Genomic DNA, 12,161 nt, shown 5'->3' with positions numbered 1-12,161 from the left:
ACCAGGTTGCAGGTGGATCCCTGGTTGGGTAGAGTATGGGAAGCAACCAATTGATTTACCTCTCACACCCATGTCTCTCCATCTCTCTTTCTGTCTCTTTCTGTCTCTCATATTCCTTCTCTAAAATAAATTTTTAAAAAAGAAAATATTTTCAAACAATAAAGCCAGGAAGTAAGATTCCAGATTCTGAGCTCTTATTCACGATATAGTTTACTGCCTCACCAGCCAGACCAGTATAGACCCATTACACAAGAATGGGAGATAATCTGGCCAGTGTTGCTCAGTGGGTGAGCATCGACTTATTAACCAGAAGGTCACGGTTTGACTCAAGTTCCGGGCACATGCCTGGGTTGTGGGCTTGATCCCCCATTGGGGGTGTGCAGGAGGCAACCAATTAATGATTCTCTCATCATTGATGTTTCTATCTTTCCCTCTCCCTTCCCCTCTGAAGTCAATAAAAATATATATTAAGAAAAGAATGGAGTGTCAAACCAACAGCCTTTCAATGCAAAGGATGTCTCAAGACACAGTTTAAACATTTTAGGCTTAAAATTTTTCTTTTTGCTGTAAAATTTAAAATGTCATTTAAACATGATATGTTTGTCATATTTTTAAAATATATGTATTTTATTATCTCTTTCAACATTGAATTTTATATTTCATTGTAATTTTAAAGCCTGTTTTGTAAAATGCTGTAGTATGGCTTATAATAAATGTTCTTATCTGCTAGTAAGTAAAAAGTAATACAAAATTTAAAATAAGGTAAAACTTTTAAAATTACTATAATGTTATAATTTCTATTGTTATATTAATGACATTTTTAAAAGGGTAGAAGGCAAGATAGATTTAGAGGGGAGATATGTATCTCTATCATATTACTTAAATCATTCAAATAAATATTTTTGTTATTTTATTTTGTAGGGATTACAACATCCAACGTAAGCATAATTGGTCAACGTATGAACTATGGGTTTGAATGTGGTGATTTTGAAGATGTTAGGTCACATGACATTTCCTCTAGTGTTTTAAAAATACAAAATAAGGAACACCCAAGACATAAGCATACAAAAGGTTAGTAAATTTCATAGCAAGTTAATTTTTAAGACTGATTGTCTCTAAATCAGAATTCTCCCTAAGCTTGCCGTTAGAGAAACATTGATTGAAATTTCTCAGTTTTGAAATTTTTTCTCTTACCCTTCTGCTAATATGTTGTTGCTTAAATAATTTTACTAAGTAGGAGAACACATAATTCATGTATTGGCTTATGGGCTTGCCTGAGGAGCCAGTGCAGAGAAGCAACTGCCCAGTAGGTTAAAAGTAGGGAATCCCTACTGACAGTGCCTCCCGCCCCAGAACACACTCACACACTTTTTTTCATAAGACATTTTACCACTAAAATGGGTGGAGAAATCATGTGAGTAAATGACTCTCAGATGCCTACGTAGGTTGTAACCATGGAGTAAAACTATGGAAACTGGAATATAATTTCCATGTGGTAGAACCTGGGAAGGCTTCTTTATTATCACTAACAATTTACATTCTTTGTTTGTTTGTTTTAGTAGCAAGTAGCATCTCTGTGACTGCTCTTTCCATTTTTTCAGAGCTCTTATTACAGCTGCATTTAAAAAATTTCCCTTAGGTTAAGGAGTAGTGATTTTTTTAAATCCTCACCTCATGATATGTTTATTGACTTTAGAGAGAGGAAGGGGGAGGAAGAAAAAAGAGAGAGAGACATCAATATGAGAAAGAAACATCGATCAGTTGCTTCCCATATGTATGCCCACCAATCAAATCCACAACCTAGGTTTGGGACCTCACCAAGAATCGAATGGGCAACCAAATTTCATTGCACGGAATGACACTCCAACCAACTGAGCCACACGGCCAGGGCAAGGAGTAAGTGATTTTTTAAGGGTATAAATATTTAAATAGAATAATTAGAAGTAACCTGTATTTAAACATTGTAATCATCTGGTAAGTGTAAGGAGCTGTCATTTTTTATGTATAGCAACTAGGGTTGTAATAAGGTCAACTTTACTTATTTCTGAGATCTTAAGTCATATGTGTGCAGGCATTCCAGGACATGTATAATTTTGCAGTAAATAACTCAAATTGAGTAAGAGAGAAATTGATTAGAAACTTCTCTTTTTTGTGTACATTTCTTATAATTTAATCCATAATGTAATTCTATATCTTTTCTTTGTCAAGGAGATCAGTTGTTCATTGTTTTTATAAAAGAGAATGACTGGAGTCTGGCAGGTGTTGCTCAGTGGTTGAATGTTGACCTATGAACCAAGAGGGCATGGTTCCATTCCCCATCAGTTTACAGGCTTGATCCCTATCGGGGGCGTGCAGGAGGCAGCCAATCAATGACTCTCTTTCATCACTGATGTTTCTATCTTTTTCTCCCTCCCCTTCTTCTCTCTAAAAATCAAAAACATATTTAAAGAAGAGAATGACAGAGTTGTTTCATGTTTTCTTGCATATTTTATTTTTCATGTAAAGAAAATCAAATACAAAATATACTTTTCTTTCCAAAGGCAATCCTTACCCTAACATATAATTTTTAAATTTTCTTTTTCATAACTTTTTTTATTTTTTATTGATTTCAGAGAGGAAAGGACAGGGAGAGAGAAATAGAAACATCAATGATGAGAGAAAATCATTAATCAGCTGCCTCCTGCACACCCCACATTGAGGATCAAGCCCACAACCCGGGCATGTGCCCTGACCGGGAATGGAACCGTGACCTCCTGATTCATATGTCGCTCAACCACTGAGCCATACTGTCCGTGCTTTGTAATTGTTTTGAAATAATTGCTGAATATATTCATTCAGTGCTAATGGTATTCTTTTTTATAAAGCAAAATCATAAAAATATGTATATCTTTTGACCAGCAGCTAATTCTCCAGAAAATTACTTCACACTCATACTTTCAATTTTTTTAAATGTCTTTATTGATTTTTAGAGAGGAAGGGAGAGAGATAAAAATATCAATGAGAGTGAAACATCCATCTGCTCCCTCCTGCATGCCTCCCACTGGGGATCAGACCACAACCCAGGCCCAACCAGGAATCTAACGGGCGACCTCTTGGTTCCTGGGTCGACGCTCAATCACTGAACCATACTGGTTGGACTCAGGCTTCTAATTCTAAACTAAATATGCACTAGATCTGGTCAACAAGAATATACATGTTCAAAACCAAACTTACTTTTCTTTCCAGACCTGTTCCTCTACCTTTGTTATCCATTTCTGTTAGCAGCATCAGCATGTCCCAGTTATGGAGACTTAAACTTTAGAGTCATCTTCTCCTTACTCTCCAAGTTCAGTCAGTGACCAACCCATCCTACAAGTACTTCTCAGTTTAATTTGGGCCTTCATTACCACACCCTGGAATCTAATAAAACATCTTGCCTCTTATTTTCAGAGAATGTAAGAGAGAGAGAAAGAAACAGAAACATCAATAGGTTGCCTCCCATATGTGCCCCGACCAGTGACCAAACCGGAAACCCAAGTATGTGCCCTCACCGGGAATCAAACCTGCAACCTTTCCTTGTACTGAACTACCCTCCAATCAAGGGAGCCACAGTGGCCAGGGCTATGTAGTTTAACTTTTTGCATTAATTCTTACTATTATCCTTCTTTCATGCCCTGTGCTCTAGCATTTTTAATAGTAGGTTTTTTTTAGTATGTATAGTCTTCCTACATTCTTTTTCCCAATCTTAATATGTCCAGGTCATGTCTACTTTTAGAATACTGGTTTAAAAGCTGTTTCTTTAGAAAGTTTTCCCTACTCTCCTGCTACTTTCCCTACTCTACTAGCCTGAAGCAGGACAAAATACTTGAAAGTAAAGACACTATTATCTTTATATCTCTCTTAGTCTTATGCTTTGTATATAAAGGTGTTCAGCCCTGGTGGGGTGCCTCAGTTGGTTGGAGTATTGTCCCAAACACCAAAAGTTTGTGGGTTAGATTCCCGGTCAGGGTTCATACCTAGATTTTGGGTTTGATCCCTGGTGGGGCATGTAGGAGAGGCAACCCATCAATGTCTGTCTGTCTGTCTGTCTGTCTCTCTCTCTCTCTAAAAAAAAAAAAAAAAAAAAAAAAAAAAAAAAATCCTCGGGTGAAGAGTAAATGAATGAATGAGTGAAGGTGCCGAGTGCCACATGTTAAAGGAATGGGGTGGTGATGAGCCAACCAAAATTAATAGTGTAGCAGTAGGCATAATCACTCAAAAATTGCATTCTCAAATAATCTGGTTAAAGTAAATACTGAGTGCAGTGTTGCAGGGAATGAAAAGACTTCCCAAAGAAGTATGCCATTGAGTTGTATATGTGAGTGAATTCATATTGCAGTAAACTTCAGACTTTTGTAGGATAAGATCTCAGAATTTTGTCTTTTTTCCATTCCTCTCCTCTGCTGGTTGTCCTTTTGAACCTGTTTAATAACATAATAACAACTTAGAGCCCCAATGAATAACTTGAGAAAGTTATTAATGATGAATGCTTGAAGTGTTAGCAAACTAGATTCCATGCATTAATATTTTTCTCTAGTTGGATGAATTGGATAGAAGTAGCAAAAAGAGATTGTATAAGGATAGTTTATATGTAAAGTATCTTTAAAGAATATTTTTTCCTTATATATCCCAAGTGAGATTTTAGCAATATTTCTTTCAATACATCTTTGTTTAGAAGAAAATATAGTATAAAAAGTAAAAGTAACATTAAAAATGATTAGTTATGTCAGCCTCTCTCATAACAAAAATTAAATTACTTATAGATAACTTGTTCTTTATCTATTTCCTGTGATTTATCTAATTATTCAGCCAACTCTTGATAGTTTATATATAGATTTTATGTTTGTGGGCTATTGAGTAAATTGTTTCATTTACTGACATTTGCTTCTCTTTGTTACTGACCATCTTTGGGGGCTGTCAGATGTTTCTGTCAGTTGGCATGTGCTGGAACAATGCACATTAATTTTGATTATTCCAAACTATAAAGAAAAATATGAAATATGATAAACTACATGGGTTTCTTTCTTTAATCTTTGTCATGTTTACGCAAAAGCAAAGCAAGTCATTATCTTTAGCAAGTTAGCAAAGTAATCTATCTGCTTAATTTCTTTTCTCTCACATTTTATTTATTAACTATTTTTGTCAGTTTCACTTATATATAATTTTTTTTCTGCCTTTTTTCTTGTTCATACAAAGGTATGAGTATACATAAACAGGTTTTTCAATTATTTTTCTCTTATTGTTGTTCTGCTCTCTTCTTTTTTTACTTTAAATAATTTTTTATTTCTCATGGTTGACTTACAATATTATATTAGTTTCAGGTGTACAGCCCAGTGATTAGACATTATATAACTTAAAATGATCACCCTGATAAATCTAGTACCCATCTGACACCATACACAGTTATTACGATATTATTGACTATATTCCCTATGCTGTACTTTACAGCCCCATGACTATTCTGTAGCTATCAATTTGGACTTCATAATCCCTTCACCTTTTTCACCCATCCCTGCAATCCCTTTCTCTTCGATTTGGCAACTATAAAAATGTTCTTGGTGTCTACGAGTCTCTGTTTTGCTTGTTCATTTATTTTATTTTTTAGATTCCACATCTAAGTGAAATCATATGGCACTGTATTCCTCTGTCAGACTTATTTCACTCAGTACAATACCTTCTAGGTTCATCCATGTTGTAGATGGCAAGATTTCATTCTTTTTTATGGCTGAGTTACATTTCCTTGTATATATATACCACTTGTTCTTTATCCACTCATCTGTTGATGAACACTTAGGTTGCTTCCATATCTTGGCCGTTATAAATAACATCTGGATATATGTCTTTTCACTGAGCCACACTGGCTGGGCATGTGATTATTTTCTTGTGTATCTCTCCCACTAACACTGGCATGTATAAACTTCTTAAGGTGCCTAGTCTATATTAGATATTCAAATTATAAATATTTATTGAATTAATGAGCATGTGTGAATAAATAAATGCAAAATTCTTTGTATATAATAAATTTTTAGTTTTAAAAGACTATATTATGATATCCCCAAATACTATGTATTTTTTAATGTGGGTGTTTTTTTTTTTCCTTAGGATTTACAGGGTCATCATCAAATTTACAACATGTTACCAATTTTGACTTCACATCCACAAATACCTTATCGGAAGATTCAGTAGTAGTTGTTGGAAAAGGTATTTCAAATCTATTTAGTTTTTTAATTGTATTTCATGTTCTTCACTCACAAGCAAAGTATCTGAATAAAGAAGAGAGTTTGGTTCAGGTGGTGAATAGAACTTCCTTTTTGAAAAGTTATTAAATTGAAAGAATTAGAAGTGAATACTTCACATTTCTAGTGAAACTACAGTAACTCACGTCAGTAATTTTCAGAGAGATGTTTTATGTACATAACAACTACAGTTTGGAAACATCTAAGGCACTTTTAGGATAGCTAAGACAGTTTTACCATAGTTTAAATTCAAATGGTAGTCCTTATTTATGAATGTAGGGATCAATACAAATTAATATGAATTTATTACCACTTATATAGTGTCTAACCAAATTAGAGTTAACACCTGTTATATCTTAGGGGGATTAGGGGACCTTTGTAGTACATATTTGCAAATATCCTTTAAAACTAGATGGAGTATTTCCAGCTTTATTGATACTTAATTGACAAAATTGTAAGATATTTAAAGTGTAAAACATGATCTGACATCCATATGAATTGAGAAAGGATTCCCTATGAAGTTACTTAGCACATCCCAACTAGACTCTGTTTTAATTGAAAAACTAGAATGTGATGATAAGCATTGAGGATATACATCTTATTTTTGGTAAAAAGAATGAAATGTCTGAAAAGCTTTCCTAACTTCTTTACCTGATAGAGTCTTATTAAGTCATTATAAGGCCCTCCTCAGATTGACTCCAACCTACTCTTACAAACTTATTTTCTCTTAGTTTTCTACTTGCCTTGTACCAAACCAAACTAATTTCTTCACTCCACATTCATGCTTTATACTTGTTCAACTCTGCTTACAAGCATACTTACCTTCATAGGATATCCTTCCCTCCTCTGGTCTCCAAATCCATTGTGTCTTCCAATCCCAGCTCAAATCCTTGCTTCTTTTTTATATTTTAAAAATATATATTCTTTTATTTTTTTATTTTAAACTAGAGGCCCGGTGCACAAAAATTTGTGCACTGGGGGAGGGGGGGCCCTCAGCCCGGCCTGTGCCCTCTCGCAGTCTGGGACCCCTCGGGAGATAACGACCTGCTGGCTTAGGCCTGCTCCCGGGTGGCAGAGGGCAGGCCCAATCCCTAGGTGCAGCCCTTGGTCGGGCTCAAAGCAGGGCCGATTGGGGAGTTGGGGTGCCGCCCCCTGTCATGCACAGAGCAAGGCGGATTGGGAGGTTGCAATGCCACCCTCAGTCACGCTCAGGGTAGGGCCGATTGGGGGGTTGGGGCACCGCCCCCTGTCACACTCAAGGCAGGGTCGATAGGGAGGTTGCGGCGCCACCCTCTGTCACGCACAGAGCAGGGCCCATCAGGGGGGTTGGGGCTCCGTACCCTGTCACGCACAGAGCAGGGCCGATCAGGGGGTTGGGGAGCTCCCCCCTGTCATGCACAGAGCAGGGCCCATCAGGGGGTTGAGGAGCTCCCCCCCTGTCACTCACAGAGTAGGGCTGATAGGGGAGTTGGGGAACCGACCCATCACACACAGAGCAGGGTGGATCATGGGGGTGGGGCGCCGCACCCTGTCACACTCAGGGCTGGGCCGATGGGAAGGTTATGGATCTACCCTGTCACACACAGAGCAGGGCCCGTGGGGCGGGGTTGGGGCGCCGGACCCTGTCACACACAGAACCGCAGAGTGATCAGGGGTTTGGGGAGCTCCCCCTTATCAGGGCCAGCTTTAGCTCTGAGGCTTGGCCTCTGAAAGCAGATATCTAGTTTGTTTGGGTTCTATAATTGAAACACTGTTTCAACTCCAGCTCTGAGATCCCGGCTGGCTGAAAGCAGGTTTCTGGGGTTTTGTTTAGCTTCTATATTTGTAACAATATTTCAAACTGCAAGCTCAGATGCCGGCAGTGGCAGGCGGGGAACGTTGGAGTCCTCCATCACTGAAGCAAGCAAGCCTCATGTTCGCTTCAAGCTGCCTGGCTGCCGGCCGCCATCTTGGCTGGCAGTTAATTTGCATATCACCCTGACTAGTCAATGGGAAGGGTAGCCGAGGTACGGCTAATTACCATGTTTCTCTTTTATTAGATAGGATAAACAGTAACAAAAGGATATAACAACAGAAGCATGATAAAAAAACGACAAAAACATGATATGAAAACAACAAAAACATGAAAACAACAAAAACATAATATAAAAACAACAATGATGCAAACAATGACTGATAAAGTGATTAAACTTATTCTGATATCTCCCTGTACACCACATTAAGAGTGAAAACACTTTCAGAGTGCTTGACTAATTTCCCTTGTGATGAAGTACTGAGAACTTTAACTGTAACATCACATGCTTTTCAAACTTGAGAGATAGCAACATATAACTGACCATGTGCAGAAACGGGTTCAGGTAGGAATATGCCTACTTTGTCTAGAGCAGGGGTCCTCAAACTTTTTAAACAGGGGGCCAGTTCACTGTCCCTCAGAGTGTTGGAGGGCCGGACTATAGTTTTTAAAAAAAACTATGAACAAATTCTTATGCACACTGCACATATCTTATTTTGAAGTAAAAAAACAAAATGGGAACAAATACAATATTTGTATTTGCATGTGGCCCGCGGGCCGTAGTTTGAGGACCCCTGGTCTAGAGTTTGTCCTTGTGATTTATCAATAGTCGTCACAAATGCTGGCATCATGGGAAACTGTTATCGAATCAATTTAAATGGGAGGCCAGTGTCAGATGGGGACAAATTAATTCTTGGAATCAGAACAGCCTCTCCCTCTGCAGATCCTGTTAATACTTCAGCTTCGAAAATGTTCGGTCGTAATCTTTTGATAATAAATCTGGGATTGGGCCTGCCCTCTGCCACCCAGGAGCAGGCCTAAACCAGCAGGTCGTTATCTCCCAAGGTGTCCCAGACTGCGAGAGGGCACAGGCCGGGCTGAGGGACCCCCTCTCCCTGCTGAGTGCACAAATTTTTGTGCACCAGGCCTCTAGTTTATTAACAAATTTATATATTGTTTTCATATACATTTTACTAATTTCCTTTCACCTCTCACACTTCTATTATAGAGAAAGGGCAAATAGCAATATTAAAATATCTCTGCTAATTAATTCCCTTTTTAAAAAATATATATATTTTATTGATTTTTTACAGAGAAAGGAGAGGGATAGAGAGTTAGAAACATCAATGAGAGAGAAACATCGATCAGCTGCCTCCTGCTCACTCCCCACTGGGGATGTGCCTGCAACCAAGGTACATGCCCTTGACTAGATTTGAACCCGGTACCCTTGAGTCCGCAGGCCGATGCTCTATCCACTGAGCCAAACCAGTTAGGGCAATTAATTCCCTTTTAATGTACAGAAATTTCGTGCACCGGGCTACTAGTATATATATAAAAGGCTAATGTGCTAAGTATCCAACCATCCGATCAGTGGCTATGATGCACACTGACCACCAGGGGGCAGACACTCATCGCAGGAGCTGCCGAGCTGCAGTTAGTTGGCAGCAGCGGTTCTCGGGTGACGCAGCCCAAAACCATAGAGGAGGAAGCCCGATTCCTCGCAGGGCCACACAATTCCACCTTTGGCCATGGGTTCTGTTGTTACTGGGGCATTGTTGGCCCCGAATCTGATTTACTGCACACTCGAGTTTGCGTTCCACACCCTGTACAACAGCAACTTTGCAGAATACCCTCTCGCACTCCAGGACCCCTTGGGATGTCAGAGAGCGGGTTTCAGCCCAATTCCTGCAGGCCTGGCTAAGGATCCTCAGCTGCCAGACAGACCCCACTCACTCTGCAGACACCTTGTGAGCCACGGTGCCACCCCAGGTGCAGTCGGCCAGGGAGGGACCACGGCAGGTTGGCAACAGGGCGTGCCCAGTCCATCTCACCCAGTCCTGCCCCACCGGCCTCCTTCGAATTAATTTCCTTTCAATGTGCACGAATCCATGCCCTGGGCCTCTAGTATGCATATAAGATCTTTGGTTAATCTCTTACTACCCTTCCCCATCCCCACTTCCCTCTTAGATTAAACAACCTGTTCCATGTTTCCATGCCTGTGTGTTGAGCATCTGCCCCCTGGTGGTCAGTGCACATCATAGCTACCGGTTGGATGGTCACTTAGGCTTTTATATATAGAGTGATTATTTAACATGTTTTTCTTATTAACTATATTGTTCATTTCTTGAAGGCCAAAGCCTTGTCTTAAACTTTATTTTTCAGAGTGACACATAGATACTTAATGGCAATCTATTGTTGGTTGATTTCAGGTGTATTTGGAAGTCCAAATTCAGCACCAGCAACCTGTAGCCAATCAGTGATATCTTCTGTGGAAAATGGGTATAGATTTTCAGTTAAACAAAGCATTGAACCACCATCAGGGATTTATGGAAGAGCAGTCCAACAAAGTATTCCATCATATCTTGATGTTGAGAATGAAAAAGATGTAAGTTTATTTGCTTAATTATTAGAGTAACTTTAAGCCTATCATACATTATTGTTTTGTATATGTCTGATTTGGGTTGGTGAAAGTGTTCCAGTTAAAAATTTTTTAATTGCAATGTAATTGAAAATTCTGATGCTTAATTTTTTAAATAATAAATTATTGTTTTTTCCACCAAATATGTTCATGTTCTGGTATATAGCATCTAGTGTATTTTATACTTTATGTTACTTTATGTATGTACATGTGTATATGTACAGACTAATATCCTCAGGCACAAATTTTGTTGGATATTAGCTCTATGTAATTCTATTCTATTTTAGAATTCCTGAAGTAAGAACTAAGAAATGTATGATTTATATTATATATAGACATTTAATGCCTATATACAGTTGTCTGAGATTAAGATAGTTATTTTAAATGTCAGAGTCCCTGAGTACTTTCAGATATTTCAACTTTTTAATGCAGGTCAAACTTTCTGTTTCAAAATCTACCTTTGGCAAGATGAAACAAAAGAGAAAAGAGGAAAAGGAACTTTTTGACATTAAAGATTGTGAAAAGAAGAAACATAATCCCTGGGAGGAAATGAAACATACAGATACTGAAAAAATGATATCAGAAAGTAAGTGGAATTTAGCTTTTGGTGTGCTTTTTTAACAATAATATTCTGGAGCTAGTGTAATGAGGTTTTACTTAGGGTTATATATGGCTAATAGTGGAATATGTAGAACTATAATGCTGAAATTTATAAAACCCAGTAGCTATTATAAATATTAACTATTACTCATACGCAGGAGGTGACTGATTGTTTTTCTCTTTTCTAGACTTAAATATTTTTGGAGATGAGGTGGGAATATCAAAAAATGAGAGTTCCTCTTTAGAAAACATTACCTTTAACCCTCCATTGAAAGGAGGGGCCAGTTTAAAAAGGTCACCATCTCTAGTGTTTTCAGATTCAGGTAAGTCACTTGTTTAAATGTAAAGAGTAACGTCACCATGCTTGTTGAGCTTAAGAGACCACATCTGGTTCAGCTCATTGGTGATGGAGAGAACACTAAACTAGTAGGAGTCATTAGACAGACCTGGCTTTTTAAGTATCAGTTCTGCCTTTTAATTAGCTTTGTGACCTGAAAACAGGCCTTATTTTCTGTCTTTATAAATATCTCCATTATCCCAAAGATCCAGATTATCTCAAAGATTTCTTCCATGCTCCCTGCAAATATTCCTGTTTCGTTGAATAGAGTTTTTCCATTTTACAGGTAAGATAATGGAGATTTTGACGCTAGTTTATATTAGGGCATGAATTTTTAAAATTATATTTATCATTTATTCAGCCTCTCATTGAGTATTTACAAGGTTCCATACCTGGCCAAACGTAGACTCTATGTTTCCTGTATTGTTTTTATTTTATTTTATTTTATTTTATTGATTTCAGAGAAAGGAAGGGAGAGGGAAAGAGGGATAGAAACATCAATGAGAGGGAATCACCGATCGGCTGCCCCCTGCACATCCA

At 38.1% G+C, this 12,161-nt stretch overlaps 1 protein-coding gene across 8 annotated transcripts in view; it reads left to right on the top strand.

The window, feature by feature from the left end:
• Window positions 1-12,161, top strand: part of TOGARAM1 (TOG array regulator of axonemal microtubules 1) — a 138,006-nt gene that overhangs the window by 70,791 nt on the left and 55,054 nt on the right. For 5 of the 8 annotated variants that reach the window (XM_059659113.1, XM_059659146.1, XM_059659105.1 and 2 more), the window contains 5 exons: window positions 922-1,071; window positions 6,121-6,219; window positions 10,476-10,651; window positions 11,117-11,270; window positions 11,473-11,607. In XM_059659113.1, coding sequence (XP_059515096.1) covers window positions 922-1,071; window positions 6,121-6,219; window positions 10,476-10,651; window positions 11,117-11,270; window positions 11,473-11,607 — 714 coding nt within the window. The remainder of the gene's footprint in view (window positions 1-921; window positions 1,072-6,120; window positions 6,220-10,475; window positions 10,652-11,116; window positions 11,271-11,472; window positions 11,608-12,161) is intronic. The other 3 variants (XM_059659121.1, XM_059659130.1, XM_059659139.1) reach the window with 3 other exon arrangements.

Source organism: Myotis daubentonii, chromosome 1, assembly GCF_963259705.1.
Source record: "Myotis daubentonii chromosome 1, mMyoDau2.1, whole genome shotgun sequence".
Taxonomy (NCBI): domain Eukaryota; kingdom Metazoa; phylum Chordata; class Mammalia; order Chiroptera; family Vespertilionidae; genus Myotis; species Myotis daubentonii.
The sequence above is the reverse complement of the archived record's forward strand: the minus strand, read 5'-3'. Positions and strand labels throughout refer to the sequence as shown.